Genomic DNA, 23,590 nt, shown 5'->3' with positions numbered 1-23,590 from the left:
CAGAACTGTGAGATAACAAGAGGGTGTTGTTTTAAGTCACTGAGTGTGCAGTAATTTGTTACACAGCAATTGAAAATTAATACAAACCAACTATGACTCCACCTACTCTGCTCTAAGATTATCTGAACCACTTTTCTATGATAAGCACAGGCTATTCATAGCTGAAATCAAGATACAGCAGCTTTGGTATTTTCATTATCTTCCAGTCGAATATCTATATCAAAAAAAGAATTTATTGCCTCAAAAATAATACCTTCAAAGTCGATTAGTTTCCTTCTTTTCAAGGCACTTTCAGATCTCTTGTATCATCGTATCCTCATAAGACCCTGGTGGGCAGATAAGAAAAAAACCTGTAGAAGTTATTTGCTCAAAGAAAACAAGACTAATTTTAGTTCGATGTTAGAACAATTAGAACCAGCCCACTGTGGAATGAGGTGCCCTCTAGAATAATAAACTGTGCCTCGCTGGAAGAAAAGGCTATATGGTCATATTTGAAGGATTTAAAGGGGGACCACTTGGCATGGTGAAAGAATCAAACTGCCTCACTTTTAACATCTCTCGCAACACTAAATCTTCTGTGTTCCCACTAGAACCAAACTAAATCAATCCATATCCGTGCTGGGACTCGTTGGTCAGGATCTGTCTTCCTTAAGAATCTTTTGCCATTGCAACAATTTCCACTGCTTTAGAAGCAGCAAATTTATCTAAGTTTCTTTGTACAAAGAAAATGCGATGTCATAGATCTTAAGGATGCTTTCGTGTTTAAGGCACAAAGAAGTTTAAATGACTTGGCTGAGTCTCACAGACACTTCATAGTGAGGCAAGGTTTGAACTCATTCTGTCGCACATTAGAGTCCATGCCTGAAACAGCTATAGCACGGTCTACTGAGCCACACTTTACAAGCAGGAGCACATTGAAGGAGCTGGCTTGGGTGTTAAAAGAGATGAGCCCTCTAACAGGATCTCAGAAAGAATCCTAGAGCAGGGATAGGTCTCAAAGGACTTGCTGCTGGCTCAGTGTTCTAGGCATCATGGCAGCCTCCCTTGTGACAAACAGAAATACTGCCTCTTTCTTTTTTCTTTTCTTTTTTTTTTTGAGACAGAGAGTCTCACCTTGTTGCCCAGGCTGGAGTGCAGTGGCATGATCTCAGCTCGCTGCAACCTCTGCCTCCTGGGTTTAAGCAATCCTCCAGCCTTAGCAATCCTAGAGTAGCTAGGATTACAAGCTCATGCCACCATGCTCAGTTAATTTTGTATTTTTAGTAGAGACGGGGTTTCATCATGTTGGCCAGGCTGGTCTCGAACTCCTGACCTCAGGTGATCCATCTGCCTCAGCCTCCCAAAGTGTTGGGATTACAGGCATGAGCCACCATGCCCAGCCCCCTCTTTCTTTTTTATGTGTTTTTCTCATGGCCTGAGTGAAAGGCCCACTGACCCTGCCTTCAAACTCACTAGACAGCCCACTTTTTCTCCCTGAACACCAGTCTCCCCATATGTAAAACAGGGAGATTGGAAATCCCTTCCATCTCTGGAGTTCTGTTATTATAAGGGGAAGATAATGATATTTTCAAACTTTTCCCAAAAGATAATCAGAAGCTCAGCAGATGCTCAAAAAGAGATGGACCCAGTCCCACGTATTCATTTTAAGGAATTCTTAACTTTTTCTATGCAACTTCTATTTTTGTGAAACCTGCCATTTCTGGACTCCCGAGTTCCTTGAGAGCCCTGCAGCTCCAGAGAAAAGAGGCCCATGATTCGCTCTCAGCTGGCAGAGGGGACAGCTGTGAGACAGAAAGTCAATGAGAGGGAAGGAAGGTGGGGAGGTGAGTTGTTGGGGATTGACTCTGCTAGTTCAGGCAGCCTGTTTTCCTGGGAGGTATGGGGCTGTGGCAGGAAGTCCACTTCCTGCTGTTGTAGAGGAAGTCCGAGGCTGGGAGAGGTAGAAGGCATCAGACCAATCTGGAGCCAGAAACTCAGAGCCCAGGAGGGCAGGTGCAGGTGAGGCCGCACACAGGGCTCTGTGAAAATCTAGCTAGGAATGCTTGAGAGAGAAGAGAAGTGTTAACAAGTGGTAACAGTGGCCAGGAAGGACAGGAGGAGACCCAGCTTTTCACTTGAACCCTGACTCACCTCATCGTGCCTTGTGGCAGGTCTAAAGGTCAACATTCAGCCTTTCAAAGGCTAAAACAGATAAGGGAATTTTGTACTTAATTAAAGGAGAAAAAGGGAACTTGAAGACTTTCATTTGGGGGCTGAGCACAATGGCTCACACCTATCATCTCAGCACTTTGGGGGACTGAGGTGGACAGATCACTTGAGACCAGGAATTTGAGCTAGCCCAAGCAACATAGCGAGACGCTGTCTCTATTTCTTAAAAGGAAAAGAAAAAACCCATTTTGGTTCAACGTTTAGTCAAGTCCATAGAAAACCAGCCACCATCTGACATAAAGGTGGTGTCTTCAGAGTCTCAGAGTTTCTGTTCATCTGATGACATCAGATTCAGAAACAGAATTAATTTTGGACACCCCTTCACATGGTACAGTATGTAAGTTGAGAATCTATGTATTGATTTGCTAGATATTAAGAAAGTTAGAAAAGTGGGACAATCTTAACCGCTTTATTGTTATTGAGGCATAAATTACATGCCTTAAAGTTCACACATTGCAGTGTACAATGTACAATTGAATGATTTTTAGTAAGTAGACAGTTGTGTAACCATCATCATAATCCAATTGTAGAACATTTCCTTCTCTCTATTTGCAATACATCCCTTCTCTCATTCCAAACCTCAGGCAGCCACTGATCTGCTGACTATCTCTATTTGTCTTTTCTGGATGTTTCATATAAATTGAATGACAGCATATAATCTCTTTTTTGAGACAGTGTTTCACTCTGTCACCCAGGCTGGAGTGCAATGATGCAATCTCAGTTGACTGCAACCTCCTCTTCCCAGGCTCAAGTGATTATTCCACCTCAGCCCACCAAGTAGCTGAAATTACAGGCACACTACACCACACCCCCTAATTTTTTTATTTTTTGTAGAGATGGGGTTTTGCTATGTTGCCCAGGCTGATCTGAAACTCCTGGGCTCAAGCTATCCATCCACCTTGGCCTCCCAAAGTGCTGAGATTACAGGCATGGGCCGCTGCACCCAGCCTGACAGCATAAAATCTCCTGTATCTGGCTTCTTTACTTAGCGTAATGTTTTTGAAGTTCATCTACTCTGTATCGTGTTCAGTACTTCATTCCTTTATATTGCTGAATTGTATTACACTCTATGAATCACCACATTTTGCTGATCCATTCACTGTTGATAGATACTTGGGTTGTTTCTAGTTTTTTGCTGTTACAAAGATTGCTGCTGTGAACAAGGGCTGTGAACAGGTGGGCATTGTGCTATGCACAAGTCTTTGTGTAAACATGTATTCTTATTTATCCTGGGTAAATTCCTAGGAGGGGAGTTGCTGAATCATATGGGATGCCTTATTACTTTTTAAGGAGCATAAGTCCTTTCTAATAGTACCAGAAGTAAGCTTAAGCTGAGTTTATTTTATTGTTACTGGTAAAAAGAGTCCGAAAAGGATTAAATGGATTGAATGTGATCCATTCATTCACAGATTCATTTATGTTTTATAAACAGTTTTTGAGGAGCTGTTTGTGCCTAGAGTGTGCTAAGTTGTGGAGATGAAACAATGAATAAGATATCGCCCTGCCTTCATGTACCCTATGGAGATAAATACTGAAGATATATAAGTTAAAGTGGAGGACTAGCTCAGCTGAGGGAGCCTCTGCTCACCCACCCCAGTGTTGGGGGATCCAGGAGCACTTAGTGGGTGAAGTCAAATGTGTGTCTTGAGGAATTAATGGCCATTAGCTAGGCAAAGATTGCAGAAGAACATCATCCAGGTTGACTCACAGAGTTGGGGGAGGAGCAGGGACAAGCTCAGTCCCAGTGTAGATGAACATAGCTCTATATGGCTGGACTGCAGAGTGCTGCAGCTCAGAGGAGGAGAATGGTGAGAAATGAAGCTGGAGGAGCAAGCAGGACCAGAACAAGAAGAACCTGGCAGGGAGCCTCTGGTACCTTGTGTGGAGGGAGCACTGTGATGAGCTTGCCCTCTAGAGGGTCCTCCCCACAGCACTGTGGGGAGCAGGCCAAAGGAACAGGGCTCTTGGCTTTCCTTTTCAGAAGCTGTGTCAGGCCTCGCATAACCTTGGGCTTTAGTCCTATCATGCTGGGCCTCCAAGGATGATGACTTGTGTCCTGTGTTCGGCAGGTGCTACATCACCCTCACCCAGTCCCTGCACCTGACTATGAGTGGGGCTCCAGCAGGACCTGCAGGCACAGGCAAGACAGAAACCACCAAGGACCTGGGCCGTGCACTGGGCATCCTCGTCTATGTGTTCAACTGCTCGGAGCAGATGGACTACAAGGTAGAGATTCACCCAGTTTCCTGGGGAGCTGGTGGGGGTGGATAGGAACCAAGGGCAGCCAAACCAGGGCTGAGATGCATCCGTGCCACTCTGACCTAGCTTCCCCAGGTCTCGGAGCCCAGACCAGGAGGTCTCTGCTTGCTCCTTTATGGTAAAGTTGGACCTTTGAACCCTGGAGTTTGTTGGCCTCCCTATAAGCTTTCATTTGATGAGAAAGCACAGCCCCTTGTATTCTAATTCCACCAATGAGCTCTGACTACAGACGGCTTACTTCATCTTTTTGGCTCTTTCTTTTATTATCTATCAAATGAAGAAACTGAGCATATATCCAAAGTCCTAATTTCCCTATTTGACCTAGAAACACAGAAAGGCTCACAAGTAGCCAATATGAAGGCACTTTCCTTCACATAAAAGCTCAACATATTTGTACTCTTCTATAGAAGTGGACATTCACCAGAATATCAGCGGGGCAGGATATTCTGCAAGGGCAGGTGTGATTTCTGAAAGCAGGCTCATCAACCCCGACTCAGCACATAGATGCCCACAGAAGACAAGTGCAAAGCTACTATTCATTCAGGCGCTTACCATTTTTTAAGAACCAACATATTCCAGGTTCTCAGTCACGGAGAAAAGCCAGAGAAACGAAAGGCCCATGAGGTCACATCTTCAGCTAGAAACATTCTGTTCACAACTGAACCTTATGTAGATTCTTTTTTTTAAAAAAAACAAACAAAGAAAACATGTAATAACAGATTATCTCCCTCTCTCATTTTTGTTATATTGTATGTGTTTTTATGAACTTCCTTAAGTCTCTTTTGTCAACAGGATGACATGCAAATAAATTTGGAGTGAAAAAAATAAGTTGCATTAAGTAGATTAAATATTTATATATAAAAATCATGTGATGTCATGACTAAAATAAATGTAATGTTATAATTTTAGAAATAACACTTGCAGTTACCACGTATAGCACTCTTTAAATGAGATTCATCCTCTCTAACTTTAACGATTTCTGTAGCATAATTTTGTTGTGTAGAGTGGAAGCATCCTGTGGTACCATGTTTCCTCATGTGAAGTAAACAAAGCAAGGATCTAGACCCAAAAAACTTGTCTTCCACATGGTCTTCATCCCCTGAATTTTAGCACAGTTGCTTGTATTGATGAACACATTAAGGTAATGTTTCTCTTTAAGTCAGGCTGGAAGAGAAAGGTGGAGTTTTTTTTTTTTTCTCCCTTTAAAGAAATGACCTCAGCCTTAGAGATTATTTTATGTTTCTAGATTCTTCTATAGTTGAGCAATGCCAACAACACTGCTGATGTAAGTAGAGTCTCCCAAAAGGAACATTCTGAAAGATACACTCATTTGAATGTAGAAGACGTGGTATATTGATTGAAGAAAATCAGCCAGATTTCTTCAAAGTCATATCCAGAATAGCAAGCAGGAAATGATGAGTTGGCTCCATGGCCAGTGGTCACTATGACCATTTTACTCAGTTCTCTCAAAACCAATCACTGAATCCTAACCCACTAATTCCTTTAAAAGTACAGGGTGAAAGGGGGGGTCTATCCTTGTTTTGTTTCTGTTTTTGTTTTTTTCAACTGTAAGCTAAGCTTCCATGGAGTAGAGGCTAGACAGAAGTTAGAACATCCTAAATAGGCACAGCCACAGTGAAACACACCAGAAGGAAGGTGCTCCCTTTCTGGGTATCAAATATCCCATGTAACCAGACAACCACAATAAGCTATTTGCAGACTTCCTCTGCCCTTGTCTGACTGTTCAGGATTATTTTTAATGGTAAAACACCTGCAATCTAATTAATTAATTAATTACTTTTGAGTTGGAGTTGCTCTCTTTAGCCCAGGCTGGAGTGCAACAGCATGATCTCAGCTCCCTTCAACCTCCCGGGTTCAAGTGATTCTCCTGCCTCAGCCTCCCAAGTAACTGGGACTACAAGCACGTGCTACCACACCTGACTAATTTTTGTATTTCTTTTCTGGTAGGGATGGGGTTTTACCATATTGCTCAGGCTGGTCTCGAACTCCTGGCCTTGTGATCTGCCCACCTTAGCCTCCCAAAGTACTGGGATTACAGACGTGAGCCACTGTCCCCAGCCAAATTAATTTATTGATTATTGCCATTGCTCAGCATGTGTGGGACATTGCGGAAGGGTGCCAAAAACAGATTGTATGGAGAAAGAGAGAGAGAGAAAAAGAGAGAGACAGTCAATTGGAGGATAGATGGTAGATGGATTTCAGGTATGTAAATGATAGATGGATGATTGATTGATTGATTGGTTGAGATAGATAGATGGATAGAGTATAACCCACTTTCATTTGGAGGGACAAGGGATATATGATATCATCGGGGAGCTAGTTAGCACCCAGATAGCATAATCCTGGGTGCTCATGTGCCCTACAAAGTCTAGTAGGCCCTGGAATATTCCAGAGTAGGGGGAGAGCCACAGAGTGGGCTGGTCAGGAAAGACATGTAGAAGACGTGAGATCAACCAAGGCTCAGTTTTGGGTTTGGTGACAGAGCATGTGGCATTTTAACACATTCTAACCCATTAGAATGTCAGCTTTAAAGCCATGACCAAGTTCTGTGTGCAGCCAGTGTCTATCCCCACCCCTCATTCTGACTTCACCCCGTGAGCCTTCCTCACGGGACGGGGCTGGGAGGAGGAGAGAAAGGGTGTGAGCTTAGGAAGAGCTGCCGTGCACTTCTCCAGGGGAGATTTTGATGTGTCATTCGTGACACTCACAGCAAATACACTCTGTTCGGGTCTGTCTATAGTGAAAGCTAGAAATAAACGTGGAACAAAGGTTAAGCTACCTTAGAGAGGATTAAAAAACAGGAGATAAGGAGGGGAAGGCCTGAAAGCCACTGAAAACATCTCACCTTGGAGTGTGGGCTGCGGAAAGACCCTGCAGGCTTCAGAACTGGAGCAAAAGCATAAAGATTGGCGGTCAGATGAAGTGAGAAAGGAAGAGACTGAAAGCAGGAAAAGGTTTTGGTTAGAACATGTCAGTCATTCAAACCAGAGGGAATGAGGAACCAGCTGATGCAGTAGCAGACATGGAAAAGAATAAGAGGCTTAAAATATAACAAGGTAAAGATACTTTGGGAACATGGGGAGACAGCGAGTGGCGAAGCAAAGGGAGGGGCAGCAGAGGAGAGTCTAGGCCGTGGTCAAGGACCCTCCAGTCCCCTCTGCCTTAGGAATCCTGTAAACAGCATCACCTCTCTTTGCTCACGAGGACTAGGTGTGCAGTGGAGAGGACAGGAGAACAGTGCAAAGACTTGGAGCAAAGGGTAAGTTATTGCTTTACTCTCTTATGCTGGTTGGAAAACCTATAAAACCAGCCACTTTCTCTGAAAATGACTGCCGTTTTCGTGCTAAAACATCCTTTATATTATAGCTGCAATACCGTCCCCTCTTGACCTCAATTTGCAGATGCTGTTGCAGAAACATCAAGTGGTTCCAAACCTGAAAGTGTTTAGAATTATTTTCAGCCCTCTCTGTAGCAGCCATATTGTGGATACCATTTCTTCAGACCCTACTCCCTTCACTTCTGAAATGCTAGACTTCCACAATCCTCCTCCTGACTCTCTGGTCTCTTGGCTTCTCGGTCTCATTTGCTGATCCTCTTTTGTAATTTTCAGTGTGATGTGTATACCTACGGCTCCTTTATGGGGCCATATCTATTCTCCAGCTTCACCCAAGTCCTGGTCCTGTTGCTCTCTAACACGGGAGTGGACGTCTCTCAAATGTCCTTCTCTTGCACTGTGGTTAGCACTCTTCCTTTCTCCCTGCCAGACTTCTCACCATCAGAAAGGATCACCTCATTGTCCCTGAGATCCTGATGGAAAGCTTAAGACACCCTGGTTACGTCATGTCCTTCCTTCTTTCCTTCCCTACCTCTAATCACTCACAATGTCAATTCTGCCTTCAGCACCCTTCTCACTTCCAGGCCTTTTCCCTATTCTTGCCATTCTCCTAGGCCCAAAGCTTACCCTTCCACAGCAAGATAATGCCCCAGCCCAGCTGGTAGGAACAGGAGATGCATGGTAGCTAAATACATAGGATGCTTTAGGGTCCTGGGGTTCAGCTGCAGGCCCTGGGGTGGGGGGAGAAATGTGGGGGTGACAAGCATCCACCTATGGAAACTCCTCTTCCTTTATTTTGTATTTTGGGTTTTCATTTTATAAAAAAGTGTCCATAGTTTTAAAAGTTTTCAAAACCACTGTTAAAAGTTGAATTTTTAAAACATCTTTTTTGTCAATACATCATAATTGTGCATATTAATGGGGTACATGTTGTATTTTGATACATATATATATATAATGTATAATAATGATCAAATCAGGGTAATAGGATAACCATCATCCCAAACATTTATTGTGTCTTTGTGTTGGGAACATTTCAAATCTTCTCTGCTAGCTATTTTAAAACATAAATTATTGTGTTAATCATTAGTGTTCAATAAAATAAATATTGAGCACTATAACGTATTCCTTAGATCTAGCTCTATGTTTGTACCCATTAACCAACTTCTCTTCATCTTCTCCTTCTCCCTGCTCTTCCCAGCCTCTGGTAATTATCATTCTACTCCCTACCTCCATGAGGTCAATTTTTTTAGCTCTCACATATGAGTAAGAACATGTGGTATTTGTCTTTCTGTGCCTGGCTTCTTTCACTTAAGATAATATCCTCCAGTTCCATCCCTGTTGCTGAAAATGACAGCATTTTGTTCTTTTTAATGGCTGAATAATATTCCATTGTGTGAATACACTGCATTTTCTTTATGCACTCATCCATGGATGGGCACTTAGGTTGATTCCATACCTTAACTATTGTGAGTAGTTGAACATGGATGTTGATTTCTGAATTTCCACTTAGTATATGTGACACTTGAATTGTTTTGAAAGTGAAATGGAATAATCTAAGGCAGTGGTCCCCAGCCTTTTTGGCACGAGGAACCAGTTTCATGGAAGACTATTTTTCCATGCACTGGGCTAGTGGGGTATGGTTTCGGGATGATTCAAGCACATTACATTTATTGTGCACTTTATTTCTATTATTATTACATTGTAATATATAATGAAATAATTCTACAATTCACCGTCATGTAGAATCAGTGGGGGCTCTGGTCTTCTCTTTTTGCAACCAGATGGTGCCATCTGGGGGTGATGGGAGACAGTGACAGATCATTAGGCATTAGATTCTCATAAGGAGCACATGACCTAGATCCCTCACATGTGGAGTTCACAGTACAGTTCACGCTCTCATGAGAATCCAGTGCTACTGCTCATCTGACAGGAGATGGAGCTCAGCCAATAATGCAAGTGATGGGAAGCAGCTGTCAATACGGATGAAGCTTTGCTCACTCACCTGCTGCTCACCTCCTGATGTGCAGCCTGGTTCCTTAACAGACCACGGACAGTGTCTCACAGGTTGGGGACTCCTGATTTAAGGCACTCAAACACAGCACCTGGAACTTCCATCACCTCCTCAGGCGGAATGTCCCTGACTGCTCAATCCGAAGTCTCCACATCACCCTCATTTTAAGACTCCAGTGGGACTTTATCACTGTCTGATTTGTCATTATTGCTCATTACCAGTTTTCCTCACAAGAATGTGAAGCCCATGAGATTAGAGGCACGGTCTATCTTGTTCACTGCTGATTCTTCATGACCTAGAATAATCTCTGGCACACAGTACATGCTCAACAGATATTTGTTGAAATGAATGAAAAGAGAAATATCTTACTTCCAGGATCTTAATGAAAGGCAGGTTTTATTTTTCTCTTCCACTTTAAAGTCTGCCCTACAGCTGAGCGCAGTGGCTCACTCCTATAACCCAAGCACTTTGGGAGGCCGAGGCCAGCAGCTCATTTGAGGCCAGGAGTTCAAGACCAGACTGGCCAACATGGTGAAACCCTTTCTCCACTAAACATACAAAAATTACCTGGCTGTGTTGGTGCATGCCTGTAATCTCAGCTACTTGGGAGGCTGAGGCAGGAGAATTGTTTGAACCTGGCAGGCGGAGGTTGCAGTGAACTGAGATTGTGCCACTGCACGTCAGTCCAGGAAACAGAACAAGACTCCATCTCAAAAAAATAAAAATTAAAAAATAAAAACAATTAAAGCCTGCCCTACATCCAACCTAGCCTATGTGGCAGTGAGACTGATCCTCTCATAATATTGCTCTGCTCATGTTGTCTACTGCAAACCTCCAAAGTTCTCTTATCGTAATTCAAGGCTTTTTACAACCGTGACTTTCTTTAGTAATCCAACTTTCCAATCAAAATGGCTCTGTCATTTTTCTCTTCACATTTCATTATTCTGATTATATTTCTTCCATAATCTTCCCCCTCCTGGAAAGCCTTTCCCCTTCCATTCTGTCTACACAAATACTCCTGTTCTATAAAGCTATCATTTCCCAGATGTGTCCTAAAGCACATAGTTTTCTGGGAGATTCCCATATCTTCTGACTCTAATCTTGTGATTTTTCCAGTATTTGCCAGAGCGCATTCTGAGAAAATCAGACATTACATGAGGGAAAAATAATCCTAGCCATGTAATGAAGTAAAACTAATATGTTTGTTACAGGACCTCTCAGGGCCCTTAAATGCTAATACAAATTGTCACTTGGCCAAAATGGGTTGAAGAATGTATTTCCCAAATTTGCTTGACCTAAAAACCCTTTTTTCAAAGAGCATCTTTTAAGCCTGTGGTTCCGCAGAATAAACTTTGAAAAGTGCTGTTGTGCTGCCATCTGACTTTCACCTCTTTGGCAAAACTGATCACTTGGGAGCACTCTGACCCACTCTTCTATGAACTCTTTAACATTTGTGGTCTGTATTATTCCATGGAACCACTATTGATGCAGTTAATTTTCCTGTTTTTATTTATATACCTTATGTCCCCAACCTGACCAAAAGTTCTTAGAGAGACTGAGCTCCCCTGTGTCCAGCACATGTTCTGTGCACAGAGCTAATAGTCAAAAAATGCCTGCTGAATCAATGAATGGGACTTTTCCATTACTTGCATTTTCTCAGCATTTTAATGATGTCTCCTTGCCAATGACCTTGTGTCTCTGAGAAACCTATCCCTTTAGGTTGCCCCATGGTTTACCAGCTAATAGTGAATGCCCAGGATGGTTTTTATTTTTAGGGCAGAAATTCATTATTCCCTTCTAAATTCTTTCTTTGCTCTCATTTGAAAAGACTTACCTTTAGTTTAGTTTAGTTTTGTTTTGTTTTAACAGATGTTATCACCCCCTGTCTTTGTCTCCAGCTCCCTCACCACTCTGGAAAACTTGTGTGGTGGGACATAGATTTAAAAATACAGAGATAAATTTTTCCATCAGTGCATGACAAAGGCTGAGTGGAAGACTTTTTGTCTGTATAGCATAAGAAAAATCATCTTTTATTCATTTCCTGGGATCTCGAAAGCTACAGAATCAACAATAGTGCAACTCTGATGACATTTTAAAGGGATTTTCATCCAAGTACCTTGAAAAGGTTCTGTTTAATCCTGTGACTTCTGTTGACACCCCATAACCATCCAAAATTTAATTGTTCTTAAAATTTTAATACAAGTTTCTGACCAGTAGTCTTTAGGGGGACTAGAAGTATCTATAATAAAGGGGCTAGAAAATGACTTCAACATGTATTGATAAGCCGATCTGTTGGTAATTTAATCTTTGTACATTTTCTTGCAGTCTTGTGGTAACATCTACAAAGGCCTCGCTCAGACTGGTGCCTGGGGCTGCTTTGATGAGTTTAATCGAATCTCTGTGGAGGTCTTGTCAGTGGTGGCAGTGCAGGTAAGGGCCAGAAATAGGTGGGAGCCTTGTGGTCTTCACGTCGAGCACTGTGGAAGTCTGTGTCCTCTTGTTTTCAACCTCTCCTCGGCATCTATGTCCCTTTTTCCCTTGTCATTTCATGCTCCTTTCTCCACCCTCTAAAGTCAGGCTCTCCTCCAAAATGGGTATCCTGCAGTTACCCACCAAAGTAGATTCATTTACTGGCTTTGGGAGTCGGTTTTGTCCTCTGTAAAATAGGGAGAAAGAATATGCATCCTACCTGCTTCATCTGGGTGCAGAAACCTAAAGATGGCAGAGCTCAGCTCCTTGGAAAGGGCATGTTCTTCAGTTATAAACCAAGGCTTAAATTTCAGTTCTTTTATTTCCTATTGGACTATTTGGGCAAGTTGTTCCACCACTCTCAGCTTAATAAGGTGAGGAATATCGCATGAATGTTTTTTGAATGAAGTCACTTTTGGGGTGAGATTTTATGTAAGCATGCCACTTGTCTTTCAAGTCATCCAGAAACCATTTATTAAACACCTGCAACATCGTAAGTGCTATACCAAAGACAGGTGAAGTTTCCCAGTTGAGTAGAATGTGATCTCCAGCTAAAAAAAAAAAAAAAAAAAAAAAAAGCTTGCGATTTTGAGACAGACGTGAGTACTTTCAGTGTTCTAGAGGTGACGTAAAGTCTGACTGAGCCCGAGACTTCCAAGTGCATTACCTTGAAAAGGTGGAGAGGATTTGGATTTGGGTCAGGATCCCACGAACAATAGGAACAGTAGAAGGGGGAAGGGGAACGTGAATAAGCTTTTGTTGAAATTCTGTACCGGGTACTTTTCATATATCATCTTTCACATCATGAAAGATCTTTCACACCTTTCCACTGTGGCCCTGCAAGCCACTATTCTTCCCATTAAATATGTGGAAAAACTGAACATCAGAGGGGAACTGTGTCTTGTCCATAAGTAGACTTTTGGAAAGTGATAAGGTTCATATGTGTACCCTGTGCTCCCGATGTTGTCAGGGTGCAGATGTGGGCACTGATCTGGTGTCTAGTGGGTAAAATACCAGAGGAGAAAATAAGACTGGAGAGGCAAACTCAATCCCAATAGTAGCAGGTTGAAATGCCTTCCTCAGCACACAGCAGGGAACCCCTAGAGACACCTGGGAGGGAGATTGCGCCTCTATTTGGCAACAGTGTAAAGGAGGGGCTGAGCAGTAGGAAAGCTGGTGTCTGAGGGCAAGTCAAGGGTCTGTCCCAGGGATTCTTACTGCAGCTGCTCAGGCTCCAGGCCCCCTAGGAACCCCATCTTCAAGATGAAGCATGTCCTTTGTCAGTACCTATTCCATACCCCTCCCTGTAGGTTGAGCGCCCCCATTTCCTGTTAGGGGTGGCTGTTTTCAGAACCCCCATCCTGCCTTTATCTAAACAGAGCAAAGCCGTCACAAGCGCACCATGTGATGATCAAAGCTGTGGCGAGGTGCATGGGACAATGATGTGTCTGGTGCTCCTAATGTGTGCTGCGCACTATATAATCGAAAGCGGTTTAATTTTGCTTGTGTTTGCTTTTATTTCCAAAGCAGTGTGCACAGAGTACAGAAAAAGAAAAATGTAGCTATGACAGTCTCTTTGGTCCCTATAGGTTTCTGTAATCCTTTCAGGTCCAGACAAAGGAATAAGGAAAGCGTTTAGCTTGACTGACATTTTTCTTGGGCAAAAGCGTGGGATTGAGGGGCAGATGGCAGAAGAGGGGTGGGAGGAAATACCAGGCAAAAGGTCATCCCTGGCGGGGAAAGCTGGCTGAAGCAGCGTCATCCTTGTCCCCCTCTGCCCTGGCAGGAGCCAGTTTCCATCCACATAGCTCCCACATGTAGTCACCTCTCATCCCACAGACTGTCCTTTTCACAGGTAGGCAGGACGTGAGGTTGTGGGCAGGGCGCTGAAGCAACCACAAGCTAAACAGCAGTGGGACTCACACCATCAGCAAATCCATGGTCACCTTCATCTCCAGCTGCCCCAGAAGCCACAGGCAATCAAGGGGCTCTGTTGGGTCCCTTCACTCACCACTGCTCCAAGGTGGTCTGTCTTTCCATCTCTCATGTTTGACAGCCACTGACACTTGTCCAAACTGTTCCTTGGTGAAGCTCTGAAAGCTGCCAAAACGTGAGGCTCTTCTCTGATTTCCTGTGGTGAAATCTGGTTTTCCCTTTTGTTGGGTTTGTTCTGTTCAGCAGCAGTTAGTAGAGGAAGGAAGACAAATGGCTAGCCTGGGCATTCTCTTGGACCGAAACCCTTTACCAGCTTGGCTGGAAAAAGCTGGTTGTGTGCATCTCATTGGCATCACATTAGTATAGCTTGAAATGGACTATGGTGAGAGTATTTCCATCATGAAAACTGCCAAATTCTACAAATCAAGGGCATTTTTGCTTTCCTGGAGAGCTGGTTGTTAAAAATTTACCAGTATGCCTCTGCCTTGTAAGGATGTAAGCTTAGTGTTGCCAGATCTTTTACATTTTAAAGAGAGACCGGAGATCCAGATTTTTGTAAGAAATCAAACATGTTTTCTGACTGCTTTCACCTTTGAATGGTCATTTTACAAGCTGAAATAAATAATAATGCCACTGTTCGATTCTGGCTTGGCCACCTACAAGCTGTGTGATCTTGAGCATATCCAGGTCTCAAGACCCACATCTCTAAAGGGAGTTAATAATAGCACCTCCTTGAGGCAGTTGTAATAATTTTTAAATGAGTTAATATAGCTAAAGCCCTTTTTTTAAAAAAAGCCCTACAGATAATAGTCACTCAATAAATGCTATGATAATGATGATAATGGTGGCAGTGATGTTAGTGATGATGCTGATGCTGATGGTGATGATGGTAATGATGGTGATGACAGTGATGGTGATGATAATAATTATGCCAATGATGGTGATGATGATGTTGGTAGTGATTGTGGTGGTGATTATTCTAATGGTGATGATGATGGAGATGATGGTGATGGTGCTAATGATGATGGTGGTGGTGATGTTGGTGATGATGATGGTGGTGATGGCAGTGATGATGATGGTAATGGTGATGGTGGTGGTGGTGATGTTGGTGATGATGATGGTGGTGATGGCAGTGATGATGATGGTAATGGTGATGGTGGTGGTGGTGATGGCAGTGATGATGATGGTGATGGTGGTGGTGGTGATGGTGGTGATAATGGTGATGATGGTGGTGATGATGATGATGGGGTGATGGTTATGATGATGGTGGTAGCAGTGATGGTAATGTTAACAATGATGATGATGGTGGTGATGGTGATGGTGGGGATGATGATGACGATGGTGGTGGCAGTGATGGTGATGATGGTGGTGGTGGCAGTTATGATGGCAATGATGATGGTGGTGACAGTGTTGATAATGTTAACAATGATGGTGATGATGGTGATGATGGTGGGGGTGATGATGATGGTGGTGGCATGATGATGGTGATGATGATAGTGGTGGCAGTGATGATAATGTTAATGATGATGGTGATGGTGGGCATCATGATTGTGGGGGTGATGATGATGGTGGTGGCAGTGATGATGATGGTGGGAACAGTGATGATGTTAGTGATGATGGTGGTGGTGGTGATGGTGGCAATGATGATAATGGTGATGGTGACGGTGATAAGGATGATTACTATCATAATTATCTGAAGATTACTATCATAATTATCTGAACACTACAAGAAATGGGTTGAAGAGAAGTAGAGGCTTGGATATACAGGGCAGGGAAAAAGGGTTCAAACCCTGATCTCACAGGTCTTCTCTATGCCCTTCACTCCTCAGCTGGACCAACCTGGAGCTATCTTATCAAGCTTAACAATGTACTAATCAATGAGGCAGTGCCCAACAGCCATTGTTCCCCCTGGGTAGACACTGAATTTGCTTTATTTTGAAGCTGCTCAACACAAAGCCAGCAATGCATTCTCTAAGATCACTTAGTTCCCATTTGTTTTTGGAATCAAATGAAATAAGTTCAACTTGGGAGTCCCTGATGCTGTCACACACTGATCTAGGAACACACCCATCAGAGACATTTCTGAAGAAAGTGGTCTGACAACAGCCCAGGCAAAATCTGAGCTGGTTACATTTGAAATCATATACCCATCCAAGGAGAAAATTGCACTTAATTATTCACATGGCAATCCAGGCTGGCATATTGGTTCAGAAGCCACACCAGCTGCTAACAGTTCTCCGCCACCCTCCCCTCTCCTCCTCTCCACTCCTTGCGCGTCTGTGCTCCCCTTCCCAGTAACTTGTACAAAAGTGATTTTGTTGCTGGTCTGCATCATCTTTGTCAGTGGATATTCTCATGTCTCCATCAGACTGGTCAAGCAAAGTCACATAACCACTTGGGAAAAACACAAGTGTGGCAATTCCAAAAAAATAAATAAATAAATAAATTACTCTGCTATTTTTAAAATATCTAAGATAGTACTTACTTTTTTCCAGAATCTCTTCTTTACTACTGCAATCAGCTGTCTATGCTTTGGGTTCTCTGTGCCTGGGGACATATGCCACCAGGACACACCCCATTGCCCTGTCTCTCTCCATGCCCTCTGGCCAGGCATCCCTGGCCCTTTCTTCTCTTGCTTGCAGCCCTGATAATGGGTTGGGCAGAGGCAGGAAGTGGGTAGAAGCAGAAGATCAGTCAGCAAGGACTTGGGAACCCATCATAGCGAGGCTCAGAGTACTCCAAGCACCAAACAAATGCTCCAGTCTCAGAGCCAAGGGAGCTTCCCATGTAACACCCTTTATAGAGAAGCTTAAAATCTAATGGAAAAAACACCAAAATGTTAAAATATTTAAAAAGTGGTGAGTGGGTTGCACTTCCTTAAGGCAGCAGACTCCAATCTGCCATTGCAGTGGGAAGCGTGGAGTGGGCCAGGCAGAATGTTAAATAGCACATGGCATTTGGGGCAGAGACTTGAAAAGAGAATGACCACAGGGGACCGCAAAATGAGCCACTCTCCTAGAATAGAAGGACCAAGGTAGAGGAGTGAGGAGAAAAAGCCAAGATCCCTGTAGCATAGGGCTAGCCCATGACCTCCTTAAAGTATGTCACCTGCACAGAGACAGCATGGCCTTAATACTTTACACAGTGACTCAGAGGCAAGGCCCTAGCCTGAGTGGGAGGATACAGGGACAGAACCCTCTGTGATCAGCAGCTTCCAGTCGTGAGGGGAAAGATGTCACCCTCATGTGAGAAATGCAGCTCTTATGGTCAGATGAGCACACAAGGCTTGTGCAGATAACAAGGTTGACCGCTGGACATCAGGGCTGGCTTGCAATATATAGAAGTAAAACCTAGGTAAATTATCGAAATTATAAGGCAGACAATAAGTTCCATGAAAGATGTGCAATTTTAAGGGCCATAGAGGCTGGAAAGATACAGTAAAACCATCTGGCTGAGGGCCAATTGTAGGCCATGAGATTGGTATGGGGCAGCATGGTCCATGGGCAAGATCAGTGCATTGACTTTCAGTTAGGTGTCCTGAGAGTGACAGCGGAGGGTGCCGGGCATGGCTGGTGTCATCTAGCCCCATGCTACTCAAAGTCTGAGCCAACAGCACCCGCATCCCCTGTTAGAAATGCAGAGTCTCAGGCCCCACCTGAAACCTGCTGAAACAGAATGTTCATGTCAACACATCCTGCAGTGATCTCTACACACAATCAAATCAAGGATTGTGCCACTCTGGCACAGAAATCTCAACCCTGGCTGCACATTAGAATGGCCTGGGTAATTCTATAAAGTAGTAATGCACAGTCTCGACCCCCAAAAGATTTTGATTTAGTTGCTGTGGAATAGGACCAGTGTACTGGTACTTTGTAAAAACTTTCCACATGGTTCACGTGTTCAGCAAATTTGGAGAACCAGAGCTGAGAGAGAGGATGACAAATGAGGAAAAACACTGCTGAGGACTGTAGAGTTTGGATTTACATCAAGACCTCCAAGACTGAGCCCAGTTCATCTTGGTGAGTGCTCTGCAGGGACGAAACCTCTCCAGGCCAGCCACGTGGGGCAGAAGGAAGAGGAGGACCCAGGCTCATCTGAGAGAGGGAGAGAGGGACCTCTGGCCTTTTCCAAGACCTGGACTTTATCAAGGCCTCCTGGACCCTGATCGTTGTTAGTGCCAGTAATTTGCTCTGCAGACCGCGGTTGCTGCTAAAGCCTGTCCTGTACAAGTCAGGCTAACCAAAATTTCTATGAGCACTGATGCACCCACCTTAACTGCATCTTTGAGTCTGTTCAACACTCTCCCATCTGAAAGAGGGAGGTCAGTATGCAGCTGTGAATGGGGCCACCTGGGCCAAAGTAGGGATGAGTAGAAATGTAAAAATTGACTGGACTACAGTAGTTTTCAGATTTCAGCCTCCATCAGTATCACCTGGAGGGCCTGTTCCGGCACATCTTGTTGGACCCCACTCCCAGAATTTCTGATTTGATTTATCTTGAGTGGAACTAAGAATTTGCGTGGGAATTGGTTTGGACCCAAAAACACACGCCGTGGGATGGAGGTTAAGTATTTTATGTCTTCTCAGCCTCAGAGTCCTCACTGGTAAAATGTTTGGTCTAGATCAGGGTTTGTCAGCCTCAGCACCCCTGATGCTTTGGGCTGATCATTCTATTTTGTGAAGAACTGTCCTCTGCATTGTGAGATGTTGAGTAGCATCCCTGGCCTCTACCCACTGACATGGCGGCAGCAACCCCCACTCCTTGCTGAGACAACAAAAGTGTCTCCAGACATTCCCACACGACCCCTAGGAGAGAGAGATTGCAAAGTCATCCCCATTTGAGAACACTGGTTCCTACATAGCTTTCCTTTTTTTTTTTTTAATTTGTCTTTTTAAAGGGTGACAACATCTTACTTTGCGGAAACTACACCTCTAAATTATAACAAACATAATAGTTTTCAGAGTCAAACAAATTGCTCTGACAATATATGTGTTTGGTGAGAAACTGGCACAAGAGCCTTTGGGGGAAAGTAGCTAAAAGCATGTGCTCAGCACCAGATTGCCTGGCTTTTAAACCTGAGCTGCTCCACTTACCAACTGTGGGGTTTCAGGCAAGTTTCTCTTTTTTTTCTTTTAACTTTTTATTTTGAACCAATTTTAGATTTATAGGAAAGTTGTAAAAATAGCATCGAATTTCTACATATCTCTCCCTCAGCCTCCCCCAAATGCTAACATCTTATATAAACATAGGACAGTTTCTTAACTGCCTTCTGCCTCAGTTTCTTCATCTGCAAAGTGAGGATCTAAGACTACCCGTCTCAAACAACTGTTAAAAGCTTGGAAGGGAATAATTCACAGAAAGTACTCAGAACCGTGCCTGGTACATATTAAGTGCTCAGAACTGTCAGTTATTATTTTTTGTTCTTCACTGTGGCTTTAAAATCCTCAGAAAACAATGCATTTTTGATAGAGAAACAGATCACAGTGGGTGAGATGTGCCTGGCAGCCTTAGCTGTCAGTTGCCAAACTACCTGTGTGTGTACCTCCATCTGGCTGGGCTTGCATTTAATCCATCCATCCCTAGTCGGCCTGCTTCTCCACTCCCTGCTCCCTGCCCCCAGGCATCCTGAAAGAACCTCTGGCCTTTTCCAGGACCTGGACTTTATCAAGGCCTCCTCAACCCTGATCGTTGCTTTGTTCCAGTGATTCGCCCTGCAGACCTCAGTTGCTGCTAAAGCCTGTCTTGTACAAGCCAGCCTAACCAAAATTTCTATGAGCACCGATGCTCCAACATTAACTGCATCTTTGAGTCTGTTCAACACTCTCCCTCAAGAGCCCCTCTACAGAATTTTACACAAAAGCACAGATGCCTCCAATCCAAAAGTGCATCATAAATTCTTGCTGAGCGTGAGGTTTCTGGGCTTCGGTGTTTCGAGACAGAATGCTGAGTCAGAATGAACAGCAGAAAAGGTCCCAGGCTCATGCCTTAGTCTTCGCCCAAAGGTAGCAAAGCAACTTATATACGCTGATTAAACTTGCTTTCCCACTCCTTAATAAAGTGAGTGCTGTCTATATTTTGTGGACAGGAAGACCAGAGACAAAGGAGAGAACCAGCCTTTGCCAGTCACGTAACCTGGAGGTTGATGAAGGCCACAAGAGACTCCATGGCCGAGCTGGGCTGGGCTGTGAGCCCCAAGCAAACCAGCAGAGCTTGATCTGTTTGGCCAGCATCCTGGCTGCTGAAGTCTGCCTCTGCCAGGATGGCATTGATATTCTGCATGTAGAAAAGAAGTCTCAGTTTCAAACTAATTGCTGTGAGCTCAAACGCATTTAGTCATTAGTGTTTTACTCTGGGAAGGGAGCTGAATCCTAATTGTAGAACTGTCATGCATCTAGGCAAACTGTGTACTCTGGAGACAGCCATGCCCAGTGGTAGATGGTCCAGCTGCCTTCCCCCACCCCTCCCACCATCTCACACACACACCCCTGCAGCCCCATCTCCATAGAACTAGACTACCCTTGGGTCTTCTAGCACCCTGGACTTAGCCAACCTGCTGGGGCTCATTCAAAACCTTGCACCAGCCCCAGCTTTTGGGTTTTGCTTCCAAGAACCTTGAGAGGCTGGAAATTTCCGAAGATCTTCTGGGGCCAGGCTGGACAAGGCTGTGGGCTAGCCTGAAAGTGTGTCCCTTTTATCTTTGCTCTGTTGCTGATCATTTTTGTATATGTGTTTCCAAGTACCAGGTGTGACAATAAACCGTTGAATTTCACTTCTGCCTCTCCTCCCACTGCTAGAGAGTCATTTAGAAGATAGATCTGACTGGGTCAAGCGTCAAGATGAATCCTTCTCTGACTCCAGACTACATTTAAGAAAAAGGCTGCTCTCTTTAGAAAAATACTAATAGCCCCCTGGGTCTGACCCAGCCTACCTTTGCTTCATCTGTAAAGGGCCACCTGTTCTGGAGGTATAGTCTGGGGTGTGGCTTTGAGGAGTTAAACGAAGACAGGGACCACAGTTGCGATCAGGATGGCACATGGATATCCCTCATGTCACCTGGTATTTCTAAGCGTTTTCTGTAGGCGATGTACTTCATGGACTTTACTCATTTACTTAGAACAAGCTCAGCAGGTAGCTATAGCATCCTCACCGTCTTGCAATACCTGAAAGCACAGGATCCGAGATTCATTTGCCTGGATTCAAATCCTGATGCCCCAATTAGTAGCTGTGTGATTTTGGGCAAATGTTTCCATCTCACCATGCTTCTGTTTTATCAGAGATGGGGATGACATAGTTAAAGTGCCCCCCTCAAAGCATGGTGAAGCTCAAATGAGTTAACACATAAGAAGTGGTCAGAACTGTATCCGGCCAGTGGTCAGCCCTAATACCCTTCAGCTATTACTACAGAGAGAACCCACATTGAAGGAGTTAAACACCTGTTTGCTACCCACGCTCATTTTCTTACCCCCCATGTCATAAATATGGATGTGGGCAGCCAGATTGTGTGTGTGTGTGTGTGTGTGTGTGTGTGTGCGCGCGCGCGCGCACGTGTGTGTGTGTTTTAGGGTGTTTTTGTTATTGTTTTTGTTTTGAGATGGAGTCTTGTTCTATCACCCAGGCTGGAGTGCAGTAGTGCTGTCTCAGTTCACTGCAATCTCCACCTCCGTGGTTCAAACAGTTATCCTGCCTCAGCCTCCTGAGTAGCTGGGATTACAGATACACACCACCATGCCTGGCTGATTTTTGTATTTTTAGTAGAGACAGGATTTCACCATGTTGGCCAGGCTGGTCTTGAACTCATGACCTCCACTGATCTGCCCACCTCAGCCACCCAAAGTGCTGGGATTATAGGCGTGAGCCACTGTGCCTTGCAGTGGTCAGATTTCTTTTAGATATGCACACAGGGCCCATCAGTAAAGGGTCTGGGGTGTGGTCATCATGCCTGTGTTTCAGTGAAAGGGGTCACAGAACACTCTTCGTGTTGTGTGGGACTATGGGTTCCCAGCTTTAGTTATGATCCCTCCACTGAAATGCAACTGGGGAATTTCTCACTGATTGATTGATTCACCAGGTAAAAAGCATTCAAGATGCGATTAGAGATAAGAAGCAGCGGTTCAGCTTTCTTGGGGAGGAGATCAACCTGAATCCTTCTGTCGGTATCTTCATCACCATGAATCCGGGCTATGCCGGCCGCACGGAGCTGCCGGAGAACCTCAAGGCTCTCTTTAGGTGAGTTTCAGCTCTGCCCCATGGAAAAGCCCCAAAAGATAAGTTTTTTTCATTGTTTCCACTTAAAATCTGTGACATATATTTTACAGAAAATTTGGGATATTTAGAAAAGTAGATTTTGTTTTGTTTTGTTTTTGAGATGTAGTCTAGCCCTGTTGCCCAGGCTGGAGTGCGGTGGCGCAATCTTGGCTCACTGCAACCTCTGCCTCCCGGGTTCAAGCAATTCTCCTGCCTCAGCCTCCTGAGTAGCTGGGACTACAGGCGCATGCCACCACGCCTGGCTAATTTTTTGTATTTTTAGTAGAGACGAGGTTTTACCATGTTAACAAGAATGGTCTCGATCTCCTGACCTTGTGATCCACCTACCTCAGTCTCCCAAATTTCTGGGATTACAGGCGCGAGCCACCATGCCTGGCCAGAAAAGTAGATTCTGAACAACCATCTTTAATGTCTTTAATGCAGTAAAATTGCTTTCTGCTTAATTGTGTTCTTTACACATATTTTAAATCCATATGCGGTCTACATTTGCAGTCTACATAGTTTTTGTTTTTTTGTTTCATAGTCTATCATAATCATATCATAATTATTGTCTTGTATTAGATATATTTGATAAATCTCACTTCATAGCTGCATATTTTTCTATCAAGTGCATGGTTTTCAATGTAATTAACTAGTCCCCGATGGTTAAATATTAAGACTTTCTAACATTTAAAATAAATTTATGCATAATGCTGTAATGTACATCTTTGTATATAAATCTTTTTTTCCTGTATGTGTGATTATTTTCCTTGGCTAGCTTCCCAGAAGCGGAATTACTGTGTTAATGCGTAGAAACATTTTTAAGGCTCTTGATACACAGTCCAAATTGCTTTCTGAAAAGAGTAGTACCAGGTTACCCTCCTCGTAGTGACGCATGAGAACACTTCTTTTATTTCACCCTTGCCACCGGCAGACATTGCCATATTTTAAAATCTTCTTTATTTTGATAAGAAAACACAAATATATTTTCTAGCAGGAGCTGGAGGCTGCATTCTTTTTCCAGAAAAGAGAAGTTTGCCCAACAAAGAGAAAGCTGAAGAATGCTTCAAGGCTTCTGATTTTCTGCTTACTGATTTTTTTTTTTT

At 43.8% G+C, this 23,590-nt stretch overlaps 1 protein-coding gene across 6 annotated transcripts in view; it reads left to right on the top strand.

Moving 5' to 3' along the window:
• The window catches only part of DNAH9 (dynein axonemal heavy chain 9), a 367,598-nt gene that overhangs the window by 108,528 nt on the left and 235,480 nt on the right, over positions 1 to 23,590 (top strand). For all 6 annotated transcript variants that reach the window (XM_017531396.2, XM_017531398.2, XM_037739576.1 and 3 more), the window contains 3 exons: positions 4,278 to 4,434; positions 12,162 to 12,266; positions 22,309 to 22,466. In XM_017531396.2, the coding sequence (XP_017386885.1) occupies positions 4,278 to 4,434; positions 12,162 to 12,266; positions 22,309 to 22,466 (420 nt within the window). The remainder of the gene's footprint in view (positions 1 to 4,277; positions 4,435 to 12,161; positions 12,267 to 22,308; positions 22,467 to 23,590) is intronic.

Source organism: Cebus imitator, unplaced genomic scaffold, assembly GCF_001604975.1.
Source record: "Cebus imitator isolate Cc_AM_T3 unplaced genomic scaffold, Cebus_imitator-1.0 Scaffold72, whole genome shotgun sequence".
In the NCBI taxonomy this organism is placed as follows: domain Eukaryota; kingdom Metazoa; phylum Chordata; class Mammalia; order Primates; family Cebidae; genus Cebus; species Cebus imitator.
The sequence above is the reverse complement of the archived record's forward strand: the minus strand, read 5'-3'. Positions and strand labels throughout refer to the sequence as shown.